This window comes from Oryctolagus cuniculus, chromosome 3 (genome assembly GCF_051225735.1).
Source record: "Oryctolagus cuniculus isolate XC-2025 breed Fujian yellow rabbit chromosome 3, ASM5122573v1, whole genome shotgun sequence".
In the NCBI taxonomy this organism is placed as follows: Eukaryota; Metazoa; Chordata; class Mammalia; order Lagomorpha; family Leporidae; genus Oryctolagus; species Oryctolagus cuniculus.
In genome coordinates, this window is record NC_142869.1 from 169048571 (window position 1) to 169066540 (window position 17970).

The 17970-nt window shown below is 43.4% G+C and overlaps 1 protein-coding gene across 10 annotated transcripts in view; it reads left to right on the forward strand.

Annotated features, from left to right (window-relative positions):
• EXOC4 (exocyst complex component 4) overlaps nucleotides 1-17970 on the forward strand; it is an 867110-nt gene that overhangs the window by 66488 nt on the left and 782652 nt on the right. For 6 of the 10 annotated variants that reach the window (XM_002711996.6, XM_089328633.1, XM_089328639.1 and 3 more), the window contains exons 4-5: nucleotides 1105-1289; nucleotides 12519-12628. In XM_002711996.6, the coding sequence (XP_002712042.4) occupies nucleotides 1105-1289; nucleotides 12519-12628 (295 nt within the window). The remainder of the gene's footprint in view (nucleotides 1-1104; nucleotides 1290-12518; nucleotides 12629-17970) is intronic. The other 4 variants (XM_070071324.2, XM_089328634.1, XM_089328640.1 and 1 more) reach the window with 1 other exon arrangement.

Genomic DNA, 17970 nt, shown 5'->3' on the forward strand with positions numbered 1-17970 from the left:
TGACCTGCAGCGGGGACTGGTCCTCGCGCTCATCCGTCAGGGAGCTCAGCTGTGCTCCTCCCCTCTGCGCTCAGGTTGGAACTGGCTCTGCTCTCCAAGTAATTTTTGTGCGTCCTTCCCGCTTCCCTCTTCCTATTTTGTTTGTCCCCGCCGAAGAATGTATAGAGTATGCTCTTTACTTGAAGTTGTTTCCTTTAAAATAAAACGTCCAGGATTTGTCCATATAAGCGCACATCAATGATTTTATACACACGAAGAAGCAGGCTGCTACCATTCATGTCGTCTTGTCTCCTCTTCAGCTCCTGCACTGAGGTTCAAAGGGAGTCGTTCGAGGTTCCCAGAATCCTTGATCTTTGTACTTATTGTGGCATTGCTGCCTCACTTCCATACATTCGGTCCTTTTTGTCCACTTTCCAGTAGGAGTCTCCCCCTCAGCAGTTTCTCTTCTGTTCTTCATTCAAGCCCCATTTCTCCTGTCGGCCAGCACCGGGCCAGACAGAGGTGCTGCCTGCTGCTGTCCACCTGGGGCGTTTGGTAAAGCCTGCACCCACTCACCTCAGGGACTTCGAAAAATAACGAGGGAGCCTGGACTTGGGACAGACACACACGTGACCTGGCCTCACCCAGCCCTGGCACCATGATCATCACAGGAGCCAGCACACAGCGTGCTTCCATGCGTCTTAATCTGCAAAGGCGAATGCTGGTTAGAAGTGGATTTAGGCCATTAGCACGTGGGGTTCTTGTGAGACTATGAACAATGTGGTCATGTAATGGGGAAGCTGTCTTCACATGTGTGCCTGCACAAGCAGTGCACGTGGGATTAGATCGGGTGTGCAGATCTGTTGTCAGGTTTTGCATGTCTTCAGTTCTGTCTGGCTTAGATTGGTGGCCTTCCCCTTATCTACCTCCCATGATAAACTCTTCCAGGGCAAGACTAAGCCTGTCCCCATTGTACTCAAAGTCTCCTGTATGCTGATAAGGTTCTTACAGACTCTCTTTTGCTAGTACATTTAACAGAAGTGTCTTTGTTGTTTATAAATGTGCAGGGTTATTTAGTTGTACTGAAATAGGCTTTCTTCCCGCCCCCCCCCACCCCCCTTCCAGGTGTCGGCGGTGGAGTCTCTGGAGGGCCCCCTGCTCCAGGTGGAAGGACTGAGTGACCTCAGGCTGGAGCTTCACAGCAAGAAGATGAACCTGCACTTGGTTCTCATCGATGAGCTGCACCGGCACCTCTACATCAAATCCACCAGCCGCGTGGTGCAGCGCAACAAGGAAAAGGGGAAAATGAGGTTGGTTAAAGAGGCTCTGCGCCTCGTGTCTTGTGGCTGTGTAGTCTTCTCATGAACGTCCTTTGTGTTCCAGAATATTGGGGCAGACTCTCGGCCCTTTCATGTACCGTCTCTGAAACTTGGGGAATTTGCCATTACAAAACCAGCTTTGTGTTCTGACAGGCTGATGTTTAGTTTGCTCACTCATTTATCATGGTCCTCTTGTGCAGCATATGTAAGAAACATTTACAATGGGCCTCTTAGATACTAGAGAAACTAGACCAGAAACTCTTTCAGGAGGAAGTGAAAAATCCTTGAATTGGACAGTGAAGTCAAGCCTAATTAGGAATTGCAGACGTGTGAATGGAAGCTGGGAGATTCTTTGTTATTTAGGATTGTGTTCAGCTCTAGGCAGCCCTCTCTCTGGAGCAGTTCAGGGAAGGTGCAGAGAGAGTCCATCTTTGATCCCTCAGCTGGTTGCCGTGTAGCTCTGTGTTTAAGGACCTGGGTGGGTTCAAGAAATTGAGAAGGTTAGTGTAGCTCTGGGAGAGAATAAGACGAGATTTAGATTGTGAGATAGGAGAACATTGCACTTACTAGCACATGAGGGGGGTCTTCAAAAATTCATGGAAAATGCATATTAGGAGAAAATTTTGCATTCATTTCAGTTGTTTTTGCGCCAAGATAAACTTTTTTTTTTTAATTCCATTTTCCACTAGCTTTCTGAAGAACCTTTGTATGTCAGATAACTGTGCATGGTCATGACCTTCCAGCTTTCCTCTAAGGTGGCCGTGAGGTGTGAGTGTTTGGTGTAGCGGGTGAGCTGCTGGTTCGGATACCCACATTCCATACTGGAGTGCCTGGGTCTGAGTCCCGACTCTGCTTTCAGTCCCATCTGCCTGATAATGTGCACTCTGGGAGGCAGCAGGTGATGTCTAAAGTCCTTGGATCCTTGCCACCCACATGGGAGACCTGCACTGAGATCGTGTCTCCCGGCTTCTGCCTGGCCCAGCCCCAGCAGTTGCAGGCATTTGGGGAGTGAACTTGTAGGTGGAAGACCTCTTTGTGTCTATGTCTGTGTCTCTGTGTCTCTTCACCTTTCAAATAAAAAAGAAATTGCCCTCTGAGAAGGTTGGATGGCTTCTCAGCACACTCTGCTGAAAACACCAGTTCCTACTTTTCCACCTAACTGCAGACAGGAAGAGCACTGGAAGCAGTGCATGCTGGGAAGGACGTCTGCCAAGACCTGTCCTGCTTAAACAAAAAATGCTCACTTTGTGTGATTCATCAGTTTTGTCAGAGACCCTGACAGGGAACGAGAAGTTTCTACCTCTATTTAGAAGACGGGCACAACTAGGGATGCTGTACTTCAGACTGACTTCAAGACTAGATGTGAGCAGTGCACCTGCCATACCTTGACAGAGGAAAAAGTGGCGGGTGGCGGAAGTGCTAAGGAAATGCCTTGCATGGTGCCAGCAGGCAAATAGCGGGTCTGGGTAGATTTCTTCCCGTACGAAGACAAATAATAAACTCACTGAGTTCCGTGGAAGTATTCTCTAGCATAAAGGAGAATGAGCATTATCTTGAGGTCTTGGGGGAAGAACATTAAAATTATATATATATATATATATATATATATATATAGTCAACATGAAAACTTGAGTCTTAAAGTGAGGGTGTCTCAAGAATGCAAGGAACAGGCTGTCACTGATGAGCTCATTATTCAGAATGATCCCTCCTGAACCTACCCTCCACCCCCCTACTTTGATAGGAGAAGTGTATTTCCTACCTTTGGGTTTTGGCCTTTTGCTTTTGGCAGTCATGAGAGCACACAATACAGAGAGAGAGGTCTGAAATGCACAGTGCCTCTACCGCTGACACAGTGGCATTGGCCCTGGAGGAGATGGAGAGATGCCTGGGACTTGCCCCAAACCAGCAGACCTGCCCAGCTTGGACTAGCCAGCCAGCCAATTACATGCTTATTTTTGAATATCACGAAGATTGATGGTTGTGTGCAGCAAGCATATAGCTTCTCCTATGCAACAGTAATGGGGAGCTACATGAATGGACTAGGGAGAGACATAAGAGAGCTAACTAAAGCACGAATCAAATGTGAGGAAAACCCAAATGCGGGAGGTACATTTAAGACTTCATTTAAATCATTTCCTGGCTAGGCATTTGGCACAGGGGTTAAGACACCGCTTGGGATGCTTGCATCCCATATTGGAGTGCCTGGTTCAGGTTCCAGCTCATCTGCTTCAGTCCAGCTTCCTGTTAATGTACACCTTGGGAGGCAGCAGGTGATGGCCAGGTACAGGGTTCATGCCACTCATGTGGGACTCCTGGACTGAGTATTTGGCTCCTGGCTCTGGCCTGTCCATGGCTACTGAGGGCATTTGGGGGAGTAAACTAATGGATGGAAGATCTTGATTTCTCTCCCCCTCTCCCCCCTCTCTCCCCTCCCCCCCTGTCCCAAATAAAAATTAAAATAAATAAAAGCTCTGGAAAGATGAGAGAATTGAGTCAGTGATATGAAGGGTAATCTTTCCTAATCATTAAGAGGAAAAAGGTAATATGGTGAAAGAAAGATAGTAAATATCAAATGAGAACAGTGATCAGTCCAGTGATTAAGGTATTTCAGAGGATGACACCAAAAAGAGGGCGCTATGGATTAAATTTTGTCCCTCCTCTTAAATTCATATATTGAAATCTTAATCCCCAGTACCTCAGATATGGTTGTATTTGGAGATAGTCTTGCAGGAGTTAAAATGAGGTCATTAAGGTGAGCCCTAATCCAAGAGGATTGGTGTCCTTATAAGAAGAGCTCAGGACACAGTGCACAGGGCAGATCATGACAAGACACAGGGAGGAGGGAAATATTGGCAAATGAGGGATGCAGACCTCGGAAGACACCAACCCTGCCCATAGTCTGATAGCAGACTTCCTGCCTTCAGAACTGTGGAAAAATAAATTCCTAATGTATGAGCCATCCAGTCTGTAGCACTTTATTATTGCAGCCTGAGCAAACTAATACAGAGGCAGAAGCAATAATGAGAATGCAAATAAAGAAACCTACTTATGTAGGATTAAAGTAATGACCTTGGTTTGCAAATCAAAAGGATTCAAGGTAAAATAAATATAAAAAGGTTTACATTTAGATTTGATCTGGAATTGTTAGGAATTTCAAAAACAGATTCCATATGAACTAGGAAGAAAATATGTTATCTTCTGTGATGGAGATAGTTACTTGCCTACCTCATATCTGTTTTCCTCTTCGTTTTTGCTGACAACCCTTATTTTGTTCCTGGTGTCCATAGGACTACCTAATAAGCTGCATTTTCTCTCGTCCAATAAAGCTAGAGGTGATTAGTAGGTCTTCAGCTTGCAAGCTGTTCAGTGGAGACTCACAGTAAAATTTTCAAAGTTGCCAATCACCCTTCGCTTGTCTCCCTTTTACTTTCTGTGTGGGACATGGATGCATACCATTAAGCCATCGTACACACTGGGTCACTCTGAGTATAGAAGTCAGTTTTAGCTCTTTGATGGGGTTGAGCCTCTTTTCTCGCCCTGGCTGGGCTGTCTAATTTGTATGAGAGTTAAGAAAGACTTTGTTTTACTCAGACCAATGCTGAGTCTTCCACTTTATACAGTTAAGCCTTGTTCTGATACACAGAAAAGAGCAAAAGTCAGCCTCTCCGAGCTTTGTTGAACACTGCATGCTGGAAGCCAGTGGACCACACAGAGCTTCCTGGCTGGTCAGGTAGATGCTAATGTGCATGGGCAGCAGAGACACTTCGCAGACCTGAATTTACAACACAAAATAAATCACTAGTGTCTTTGATTTATTTTGTAGAAAGAATACTCAAAAATGAACTCTAAGGTATAAATCAAAGTCACGATTTGAGAACAACAAAGTTGTAGGTAGTTTGAAACAACTGAGAAGACTACACATATGATTTCATATATATGTATATATATACACACAACACATGTATTTTGCAAAGTCTAAAATATTAGCTAAAAACTGTCATTGAAGAAGGTCTATATATGGTCAAAGAGTACTCTGTATTAGGAAATGGGATTTATGTCCTGACATTGTTTGTAAAGACTGAATTTGGATGTGTAGCAGGTAGAGAGGAATACTGAATTTGTGCTGTAGGTATGTCAGAGGTTGTTTTGCTTTGGACTTTAATGATTAGAGAAAATACATTTAATTTTGTTTTTATAAACCTAGGTATGTATGTCTAAGGATTTCTGTATTCAAGAACCCAAATCAAGTAAAACGTACTCTCTATTATAAAGGATGCCGTATTAGCCAATTTTTCTTGATTGCAAATTGTACAAATCAGATCTAGTAACTTAAACAGGAAAAGAATTTATGGTAAAGGGTTTGTTATCCAGTAGTTTCCAGAATCTGTGGGAAGCCTGTATAATCAGGGTGTGAAAACCCAGTAGGAAGCAAGGGAGAGAAAGCAGCCGAGCACACAGGGCTCAGACCAGCCCCAGGAAGGGTCTGGTTGGGTTCCTCCCTCCTCCTGGCACCATGCCTGTAGTGGCTGGATTTTAAACTCTCCTGCAAACACTTTCTAAGTGTCCCTGCTTCTTGCCCTTATCCTTGGGATGCCGAGTCCAAGGGGGAGCTTCCAGTTTGTTGAGCCTGGTTCATACCTGTCCTCCTTCAGCTTCCATGCTAGGAAGCGGAACCTTACTCTTGCCTTGAGACAATGGGATTCTTCCCAAATAGAGATTTTTCCCATGGTTGGTACCCAAAACCAAACACCCAGCAATACATTTCTACCGCAGGAGAAAACACAGGAGATCACATGAAGGCATATACATACAGAGAACAGATAACTCTGCAGTAGAAAATAGACAATCAGTAGAACTGACAAATACAAAAATATGCCTACATGGAAAAAAAAATAATGAAAATTGTTTTCGGAGGAAATGAGGCGAACACATGGTGAGATTGTTTTTAGTTTGCAAGGATATTAGTTCCAGTTAAATCCTAGTTGAGGTTTTCGTAACTGTCAAATGAAATTGAAAGTTCACCTGGAAGAATAAATGTGAAAATCATTTTTAAGAATTGAGAAGGGGCTTTCTGAGGGAGACTTTCTCAGATGATAAGGGGTGGGCATTTGGCATAGTGGTTAAGATGCTGCTTGGGATGCACCCTGTCCCACACCAGCGTGCCTGAGTTTGGGTCCCAGCGCTGTCTCAGATTCCAGTTTCCTGCTAATGTGTACCGTGGGAAGTAGCAGGTGGTGCCTGAAGTACTCTGGCCCCTGCCTGGATGGAGTTGTAGGCTCCCGGCCTCACCTGGCCCAGCCAGAACTCTTGCAGGCATTTGGGAGATAAACCAACAATGGAAGCTCTCTGTCTGTCTCTCTGCCTTTCAAATAAAAATAGACAAACATTTTTAAAAGTATATTTTAAAGCTGTTTTTTCCTTAAAGGATTTATTTATTTGAAAAGTGAAGTATGTGTCCAAGGTGTGGGGGAGAGAAAGATGGTGCATCTGCTGGTCTGCGAGTTCGCTTGCTAAATGCCTGCAAGAGCCAGTGAGAGAACAGAGTTCAGAAACACACTCCAGTGTGTACTGGGGTCTCAGTTTTGAGCACTAGCTCAGGTGTTAGGGGTGAAGGCTGTTTAGTGAACAGTGTCCAGACAGTTGGCTGTAGGTTGGAAGGAAGTCGAGATTCCTGCCCGTTGTTGTACACAAGTCCAGCCTCAGATGTAGTTTCTCAACCCATAACCAAAGGGCTTTCCCAAGTGTATCAGAAGATGAAAATACCAAAGGAGTTAGCTGTTTAAAAATTGGAAGCTTATCTTCAGTAAAATGGGGACAAAGAGAGAAAACATAGGCTGAGAAAATACAAAGCTTCGCTGTCTGAAGTATGAAAATCTTCTTCAGATTAATACTAAAAGGCCATGGGTAGGAAAATTGTAGTTTTAAAAAGTGCAAATGGCTGATAAACACATGTAAGATCATCCAATATCATGAGTGGTCGGAGAAATGCAAAATTGAAATAAAAATTTTTGATCCCAGATTATCCAAATTAAGGGCATTGACAGCATGTTACACTTATAAGGATGGAGGAAATGAACTTTCTCTTGGTGATGGAATAACCGGTGTGTATGTTTGGATGATAAAAACTAGCCTATTCTTTGACCCAGGGATTCTATTTCTACGTCCACATCCTACAAAACTAGTACTAGTTTATAACTATATTTGTTATAGGATATTCATTGCAACGTTGGTGTTAAATAACAAAAATACTCAAATACTCAACAGCAAGAGTATGGTTAAACAAAGTATGGTATATTCATACCATCTAATTCTAGACCTTAAAAGCAGCGAGAAAGTCCTTTCTGTGCTAATGTGGAAAGATCTCTAAGATGTATGGTTGGTTCCAGAAAGCAAATTTAAAAGCAGTATATTTAGTTTAAATGTATTAGCGTTAGAATTAAAGGGTTGCTGTTTGAATATATATTCTTGATGTAAAGATATGCATATTTGTGTGTGTGTAAGAACTTCCTTCATGAAAGGACAATGCCAGAACACAGAGGGAGGGAGCTCCCCATGGGAAATGGGGTAGGGAGAGGACAGCAGGACTGCTCTTACTCTTGGTGCACATGCATTTATTGATGCTGCTTTGAAGATTTGTTTAATGAAACGGAAAATATGTTGAAGGGGAAAAGCAGGATTCTGTATACACAAAATTGTATACCGGATAATCCAAAAAATGATGAAAAAGAGTACCTTTTTGGGGGTGTGTATGGGCAGATCTACAGACTCCTTTCTGTAAAACATTTTAGAAGGCATTACACCGAAATGATGAAAATAGATTTTTATTTTCTTGGTATTTCCAAAAAAGAACATGAATCTTTATAATCAGATAATCATAAAAGATATTAAAAATATAGTTCATCCTTACTGCATGCATCCTGGGTTAATACTCGATTTGCCCTTGCTTCCTTGTGGAGGAGAAAATGTGAAGCCCATGAATTTGGGGTGTCTGTTGTCTCAGTGTGTGGAGAGTGTTGTATGACTAATTCATCCTTAAGTAATTTTTCTGCTTCCATATGTCTGTCCTCTGTTACTCACTGTTCCCCCTCCTTGCTTGGATTTTTCATTTTTAGCATCACCTTATTTTCTGTTACTCTGTCTTCACCCTTGGACTGCCATTTGAAACCATGGCTCTTTCTGACTTTTATGTCCTCGAAGTCATTTATTATTCTTTCTGTATGTTCAGCCAGATCTTAGAAGTGTAGAGAATTACTATGCCAGCCCTTCCTGCTCCATTATTCAGTTAAATTTTCTTACTAAGGGCATATTATCTCTGACAGATATTTCTCGGCTCGGTTTGATTTAACAAACTTTTATGTGCATTTGCTCTTTGACAGGTCCAGTGCCAGTTGTTCTAGTTGTAGAGGGCAATGGATCAGCCGCTTGATTTACAACCTGAAGTTCAGCTCACTCTTCTCAGTTTTCAGGTTGACAGTTAAATCAGCCAAATGGCCCACAGCTGTAAATTTTGGTCATAACTGGGCCCAATTACTACTAAGCAAAGAAACAGAAATATTTTCTAATTAAAAATCAAATGTTTAATAACTGTCAGCACTTCTAACCCTTCTTAAAAAGACAAACAGAACCTGTGTTCCTGACTTGAAATCAAACACATTTAGAAGCAGATCCTTACTAGTTGGATGGTTGGTTAATGGCCAGAAAATTCTTGTGGCTTTGGTGCCACTGGTGGATGATTCTTTTTGCTGTAGCTTTATTTGCTTTATGGTCTCCCTGCCCTCGATCATGTTGTTACTAAACAGCAAAAATACATTCAAAATACAGTTGGTCATTTTAGGGGGCCTGTCTTATTCTAGGAGGGCTATAATGTATATCAGCTATTTCTTTAACTGTGAATTAGTGTAAATGTATTTAAGATAAAGAATTTGCCGTCATAGGTCTGTAAAAAGAAAAATACCCATATTTATTTAGAAATAAAGCCATTCAGAGAATTCATATTACTTACAAACTTCAAAAGAACAGTCTAACTTTGGTTTTATTTTTTATTGTGAGGAATACATTCCTTGAGAGATTGGAAACTCTTTGAAGGATTAATATCGTCCCAACTCTATCTCTGTACGTTGAGAAATGGAAACTGAAGGCTCTACTGTTTAAATGCAGTGTTCTGTGATGGTACCTGCCTTTTTTGCTAAGCGTCCCAGCTGTTTGTGGTCACTAAATGAGGGGGTGTGCCTCCTTTCTCTCGAGCCTTTGAGAGCAAGTCCCTCCATAAAAGAACAAGAAAAAAACCAAAAGTCATTTCCAGAGTCACTTGCCTTTGGGTTAGTGCTCACAAAGGAAAAAATTGAAGCCTCAGGGAAAATTTTAGAGAGAGAGATGAGTCTATGAAAATAGATTTGCAGTAAATTGACTTTCTAAAAGTTTATTGATGGAGTGGAGGGCCCTCTGGCTCTTATTATAAAGTCAGCAGGTTCTGTTTTTCAAAGCTGAAATGGCAAGCCATTTATCGCCCTGCATTTAACTGAAATATATTTTAAGGTTAAAACTGGGAAAATGGTTGTAGGTTTTAATCTAAAAGTGAATCATGTGTAAATCTGTATGTACAGAAGCTTATAGTCTACCATTATAGAGCTGTATATACGCATCGGTGTGCATATCAGCGTGTACTGGGTGTGCATTCTTAGGCTTGGCAGGCAGTATTCCAGCCCCGCACACACCTGCATGTTCCTGCTAACTGATACCTTTATCCATGCTTTAAACATCATGCCTCCACTTTGCTATTTAAACATGTATAAAACATAGTATATAATTGCCCTTTGAGTATATAATTGGCTTTTTCTTAGTTACTCAGTAGTAGCACCCTGAACGTGGGTCTCCGGTCTCCTAGGGCACGTGTTTCCTGGGTGGGGGAGGAGTGCAGAGCTGGTTCCCCTTGTGAATACAGTGCAGGTAAAATGGGATGAGGTAGCTGGAAGGGAAAGAAATGAGAAGATAAAAGTGGTCAGAAAAGACAGCAGAATGGATAAATATGTAACTGATTTTTATAAATACGTCGACTACGGTAGCAGATCACCGGATCTGAAGACTTAGATTTTCTTAGGATAGTTGAAGCGTTTAGGAAGCTATAGCTTTATATTGGTAGAAAAGGGTTGTTGAAATGAACTATGCTGGTGTAATTCCTGCTCATTGTTGTTTCTGTTCCTGTTCTGCCAGAGTTTCACGTTAGTCTGCAAGTGGTCGTGAGTAGTGCAAGTGAGCTCATGTTGGCTGAGCTCACGTCTTAGTCGTGCTTGCTTCCGCGGGGCTGAGCTCCCTGGCAAGCTTGTAACAGATGCTCCAGAGTGTTTGCATAGCCATTCCCCCTTTCCTGCAACAGGTGACGATGGAGGAGTCGACGCTCCTAGTTATCCTTAGGGCCTGGGATAGTGACACACGCATTGTTACCACTCAATAGGGGTAGTACCTTTCAATTTTGCTCCTTAACAAAATTGGTTATTCAACATTTTCTGAACATGCTTATTTTTTATTAGTCTTAAAGTACACGGTGATAGGGCAGGCATAGCAGTGGGTTAAGCCTCTACTTGAGACATCTGCATCCCACACTGGAGTGCTGGATCAAGTCCTGGTTCCCCTGCTTCTAATCCAGCTTCCTGCTAATGCATCTCGGCGGCCAGTTCGAGTACTTGGGTCCCTGCCACCCATGTGGGAGACTTGGGTTGAGTTCCATGCTCCTGGCTTTGGCCTGGGCCAGCGCTGGTTGTTGCAGACATTTGAGGCAGGAACCAGATCTCTGTCCATCTGTCTCTCTCTTGCTGCGCTGATCAAATAAATAAATTTGAAAAACCCACTGATGTGGAAAGGCACTGGGGCTGTATCACTGTGGGATGGCAGGTTCATTCACAACTGTGGCGTCCTTCCTGCAGGGGGATTCTTGCCTGTGCTCCCCTGTGCTGGCTCTCCCTTGACATCTGACTGTGCCAGTGACTTTCATGAGTAGCCGCTGCCATTCATGGCTTGGGAAGAAGTGAGAACTGTGCCTCTGGCTTTGGCCCTCTCGGGGTGGAAAGCTCTTACGTTGCAGAGGCGTGTGGCTACATGATTGGGTTTTGTGAGGGTGGGGCACAGGCTTGATTGCCCTCAGTATGACTTAGAGTTCTTGGGCTTAGAAGGTGCTTATCAGTTAAGAACTTCCTTGAAAATGTGTTTTTTCTTTATAGTCTTTGTGTCACTGAAAATATACTCATTTTGGAGACTTTAAAGTTGAATATTTAAATGAGGGATAGTCCTTTTTTGCAAAAGGTGAAATGGCTGATGAAATACTCTGTTAGTCTGTTTTGATTCCTTGAATCAGCTTTTCTTGGGGTGATTCTCAACTTGTTGAAATTGGAAGCTCTGGGCCGGCGCCGCGGCTCACTAGGCTAATCCTCCACCTAGCGGCACCAGCACACCAGGTTCTAGTCCTGGCTGGGGTGCCGGATTCTGTCCCGGTTGCCCCTCTTCCAGGCCAGCTCTCTGCTGTGGCCCGGGAGTGCAGTGGAGGATGGCCCAAGTGCTTGGGCCCTGCACCCGCATGGGAGACCAGGAGAGGCACCTGGCTCCTGGCTTCGGATCAGCGCAGCAAGCAGGCCGCTTCGCACCGGCCGTAGCGGCCATTGGGGAGTGAACCAACGGAAAAAGGAAGACCTTTCTCTCTGTCTCTCTCTCTCTCACTGTCTAATTCTGCCTGTCCAAAAAAAAAGAAAAAAAAAAAAGAAATTGGAAGCTCTGTTACAGAAAACTAAATGTGGGGACCTCCTAGAATGTAACAAAGACTGTGACTGGAAAAGCACGGGTTTGAGCCAGGCTTCACTGCTCTGAAGGGTTCGTTTAGGTATCATGACGTGGCTTCACCTGAACTTCTGTTGCTGATGAGTGGATCTAGTGAGTTACAAAGGAGGTTGTGTCCTGCTTGGCATCGTATAATGACATGGTGGCCCCCCAGGGATCCCAAATACACTCACAGTCACTTTACAGAGCATAGCACGGAGTTGCAGTTCTTGGAACTGTTAGAATAGGAGGGCTTGTGGCTGCCACCACTTTTTTGGAAGTTGACTCAGGAGAGCTGGAAGGCACGGTAGGAAGAGGGCTCAGGACAGAGAAGCCCGTGGGGCGGGGTGGGGGGCTCAGGCTGCCGGGGCCTTGGTTTTGGAGACAGAGGTCACTGCCGCTGCTTTTCTTCTTCAGCAGCCTTGTGAAAGATGCATCTCCTGTCCCTCTCATCGACGTGACCAACCTCCCGACGCCGCGCAAGTTCCTGGACGCCGCGCAGTATTCCACCGCCGGAGGCTCAAGCGGTAGGTTTTTAACTCTGTGGCCACTGAACTGGCGGATATGCTGCCCATCCGAGGCAGAGAGCCCTGGGAGTCGGGCGGAGGGGTTGGGAGAGGACGGCCTGAGGTGCCTGGGAGCCCGTGTTGAGCCCTTTGTGGCCCTGAGAGAAAAATAAGGTGTACAGTGATAGGCTGGAGAGCAGGTTTTAGTTAAGGGGTCGGCGTCCCACACTGGAGCGCCTGGGTTCGCTTCCCAGTTGTGGCTCCTGGCTCCAGTTTCCTGCTGGTGCTTTTCCTAGGAGGCCCGCAGGTGATGGCTCAAGTGGTTGGTTTCCTGCCTCCCACGTGGAGACTTGGGTGGAGACTTTGGCTCCTTGGTGCTGAGGGCATTTGAGGAGGGAACCTGCCGAGAAGAGATTTTTCTCTTTCTCTGTTTGCTTGTTTCTCAAGTAAAAAAAAAAAAAAATTCAAATGACAATTTTGGCCTATTGCATTATTATTATAATTATTACTATTTTTTGGTAAAGATTTTGAGAGGTAGAGTTACAGTCGGGGGGGTGGAGAGAGAGGTTTTCCATCTCCTGGTTCACTCTCCAAATGGCAGCAGTGGCTGGAGCTGGGCCGATCTGAAGCCAGGAGTCAGGAGCTGCTTCTCTATCCTCCCACACAGGTGCAGGGCCCCAAGGACTTGGGCCATCACCTACTGCATTATAAGGGTTGAACCTGGCCTGCCTGCTGAATCCAGCTGTGTGTGTGTTTACTTTTTTTGGAACACATGCTTTCTTTTTTGCTGTAACCTCTGGTGCTCCTGTTAGCTCTTAGACAGTTTTTTTTTTTTTTTTTTCATGCATTGCATTCCATGTCTAGTCCCTGCAAGCTTTTTTTTTTTTTTTTTTTTTTAAGTTTATATATATATATAATTTGTAAGACAGAGGAAGGGGGAGTGAGAGAGAGTGATGGATTGCTTTTCCATTTTCTGGTGCACTCCCCAGACTGTATCTGGCAAAACTAGGAGCCGGGAGCTCCCTCCAGGTGTTCTGTGAGGGTGGCAGGGACCCAGCTACTTGAGCCATCACCTGATGCCTCCTGGGATGTGCAGCATCAGGATGCTGGAGAGGAAGCAGAGTGGAGACTTGAACTTGGGATGCTGGCGTTCCAAGCAGTGGTTTAATTGCTGTGCCCAATCCTTGGGCTGCTTGAGAGCTGTTGAGGGTGTGACTCTGGTGCTGAGCCCTAAGTCCCTCTGTCTCTCCACTCCCAAATATGCCTGCGTGTGTGTGGGCACACGCATGTGGACACATGTGTATAAAAGCTGCACACATGAATAATGTACTGGGAGGGAATATCCACAGTCGTTTTTTCTTCTTCAAGGCTGCCTGGTATCCTGTTGACCAGGACAAAGGAGCCACTTAGCACTGTGTTTAAGGTTGGAGGCAGAGGATCTGCTTTCAGGCCAGATGCAGGGATTAGAGGAACCTCCTGAGGAGGCATGGATTGGCCCCTTCAGAGGGTTCAGCCCAGCTGGCTCCCAGGACTTCTAGGCTCTGCAGGGAGTTTGCCTTTACAGCTCTGCACTGGGGAGAAGCGGACAGGGCGCCTTGGAGATACCTTGCATGGGCCTTGGTGTGAGAACCAAGGTCCTCTGTGTCTTAGAAAAAAGTAGTAATGTCTACAACGGTTGTCTTTTCCGCAATGTTTTGGTCTTGCAGTTCTTTTAGTTCTATGGCTTTCTAAATAATAAAAAGGTTAAGAAGGTAGAAAAATACTTTGAATTCAGTCAGTACATTTTGTATAATTAACTGAAAGGTTTTTATTTTAATTTTATTTAAGAAATACAAACTTCATGCATTTCCTATATACAAATTTGAGGACACAGTGATTCTTCCCTCCTCCTTCTCACCCATACTCCTATCCTTCTTCCTTCTCCCTCTCCCATTCTCATTCTTAGTTTTTACACAGATCTACTTTCAGTTAACTTTATACTCATAAGATTAACTCTACACTAAGTAGAGAGTTCAATAAGAAGTATGAAGGAGAAAGGAAAAAAACAAAGCGTTGTTCTTCGACAGTCAAGACAAAGGCTGTTCAAAATCATTGCATCACAAAATGTCATTTTCCTCCTAAGGTTACCTTTAGGTGCTCTATTAGTTACCACAGATCAGAGAGAACATACAGTATTTGTCTTTTTGGGACTGGCTTATGTGATGGTTTCTAGTTGGATACATCTAGTTGCAAACGGCACAATTTCATTTTTAACTGCTATATAGTATTGCATAGTGTATATATACACCATAATTTTGTCCAGTCTTCAGTTGATGGACATTTGGGTGATTCCACATGTTAGCTGTTATAAATTGAGCTGCAATGAACATGGAGGTTCAGATAGCACTTTCATATGCTGGTTTCATTCCCTTTGGGTAAATTCCCAGGAGTGGGATGACGGGATCCTATGGTAGGTCTGTTTTCAGATTTCTGAACTCTCTCCATACTGTGTTCCACAGTGGCTTAGAGAACACTTGTACCTACATCCTTGCCCGCATTTGTTGTTTGTTGATTTCTGTAGGAGAGCCATTCTAATGGGAGTGAAGTGAAACCTCATTGTGGTTTTGATTTGCATTTCCCTGAAGGCTAGTGATCCTGAGCATTTTTTCATTTGTCTGTTGCCCATTTGAATTTCCTCCCAAAAATCTCTTTTCAGGTCCTTTGCCCATTTCTTCACTGGGTTGTTTGTTTTGTTGTTGTTGAGTTTCTTGAGCTCTTTACAGATTCTGGAAATTAAGCCTTTATCAGTTGCACAGTTTGCAAATATTTTCCCCCATTCTGTCGGTTGCCTCTTCCCTTTGCTGAGTGTTTCACTTGCAGTGCTACTGCACTGCCGCTAGTAGTAGCCCTATTTTGAGGACGAGAAAACTGAGGCACAAGGAGATTAATAATTGGTTTATATTTCAACAGCTGACAAGGAGCAGAATTGTGTTGTTGGCTCAGGAGTCAGATTCCAGAGTAGTCCCAATAGTTTGTTTTTGCTGAAAATAAGATAGCTCTGTTACAGTGCATAATTTTCTATTTACATAAACTGAGTGGCTTATACAACATAAATTCATTATTGTACAATTTTGTAGGTTAGAAGTTGAACACGAATCTCACTGGGCTAAAATCAAGGTGTTAGCAAGGCTAGGTTGCGTTCTGGAGGTTTGCGGGGGGGTAGGGAACCTTTGCTGTGCTGAGGGTCATCTGGGTATGTATGTATGTATGTATTTGTTTATGCTGCCATGCAGTAGGATTATAGAAAAATCAGTTCACATATTTTACTTTAATTTCCAAAGCAGTAGTTGACTTCCAGATCTTTTAGGTTCGAGCTTTCTTCAGCATGAGTTTGTTTCCCCTGGAAACATTTTATTTCAGGTACACAAACTGAATGCGTTTCCTATATACAAATTTAGGAATGCAGTGATGGTTCCCGCCCTACCCTCCCTCTCACCTGCACTCCCACCCTTCTTCCTCCTCCCTCTGCTATTTATTCCCATTCTTACTTTTACTAAGATCTATTTTCAGTTAACTATGCATGTAAGATTAACCCTATACTAAGTACAGAGTTCAAAAAATTGTATGAAAAACAACTGTTCCTCAACAGTTGAGACAAGGGCTGTTCAAAGTCATCACATCTCAAAGTGCCAGTTTCACTTCTAGAGATTAGCTTTGAGTTACGAGTTACTTTGTTCTTCTTCTTCTTCTCTGGAAATTTTACAGTCAAACCAAAAAAAAAGAATTGTCTTCTAACTTGGATATTCTTTTTTTTTTTAAACTTTTATTTAATATAAATTTCCAAAGTGCAGCTTATGGATTACAATGGCTTCCCCCACCCCCACAGCTTCCCTCCCACCTGCAACCCTCCCCTTTCCCGCTCCCTCTCCCCTTCCATTCACATCAAGATTCATTTTCATTTCTCTTTATATACAGAAGATCAGTTTAGTATATATTAAGTAAAGATTTCAACAGTTTGCACCCACATAGAAACACAAAGTGAAAAATACTGTTTGAGTACTAGTTATAGCATTAAATCACAATGTACAGCACATTAAGGACAGAGATCCTACATGAGGAGTAAGTGCACAGTGACTCCTGTTGTTGACTTAACAATTTGACACTCTTGTTTATGGCATCAGTAATCTCCCTAGGCTCCAGTCATGAGTTGCCAAGGTTATGGAGGCCTTTTGAATTCACCGACTCTTATCATATTTAGCCAAGGTCATAGTCAAAGTGGAAGTTCTCTCCTCCCTTCAGAGAAAGGTACCTCCTTCTTTGATGACCTGTTCTTTCCGCTGGGATCTCATTCACGGAGATCTTTCATTTAGGTGTGTGTGTGTTTTTTTTTTTTTAATTTATTTATTTATTTATTTTTTTCCAGAGTGTCTTGGCTTTCCATGCCTGAAATACTCTCATGGGCTTTTCAGCCAGAAAACTTGGATAGTCTTTATTCTGCCTCACTGAGTCTGTTGTTAAGGCTTTCCACCACAGTTTTTATTTGTTCTATTGAATTCTTTCTTTCTAATATTTCATTTTGATTTGTCTTTTTTCATAGGAAAAATGATCATTTGTGTCATATATGGATATCTTTAATTCATGGATTTGCTTCTGATTACTTATAAGTAATCCTACAGTTGATTTTTTTGAATTCCATTTCTGGCATTTCTTCAGTCTTCATCTTCACATTCTAGTATTGAAATGTTATATTCCTTTAAAGGTGCCATGTTGTCTTCCTTCTTGGTTTTTGAATTTCTGCATTTATTTTTAGGCATTTGTAGAGATACTTGTTGGTTGTTTTTGTCCCTCCTCGGTTTTTATCTTTGGACTGTTCCTCTGTAGCTTAATGGAGTGTCTGCTCTTTAAGTGAATACCCAGAGGTGTGTTTAGGGAGCTCTGTTCAGTGCTGTAGGGTGAGGGGCGTGTCCAGAGTAACATCCACCATGGGCATGGCAAATCTCCTCTTTTTTTTTTTTTTTTTTAAATCAGAGGGGAGGGTTTGATCAGCTCTGTTGGCATAGTCTCACTCCAAGGCAACTCATGCTTGGGTATTAGCCCCAGTGAGTCCAGATCACAGAATATCACCCGTGATGCCACAAGAACCACACAAAGGATCCGTGCAGTCCTTGGTGTGAACACGGATCCCACAGCAATGACCCTCACCAGGGAATCAGGGAGCCCTATGATTGCAGAGCCATGCACAGTGACTGCCCAGAGACCCAGCCACACCCTGCATCCTCCCATGCAGCCACAGTGTTTCCACAGTCCCAGCACACAAGGCTCCCACAGTCACAGGAATCTAGGCCCTGTCCCTTCTCCCAGCCAGACTCGGGCACATGACACAA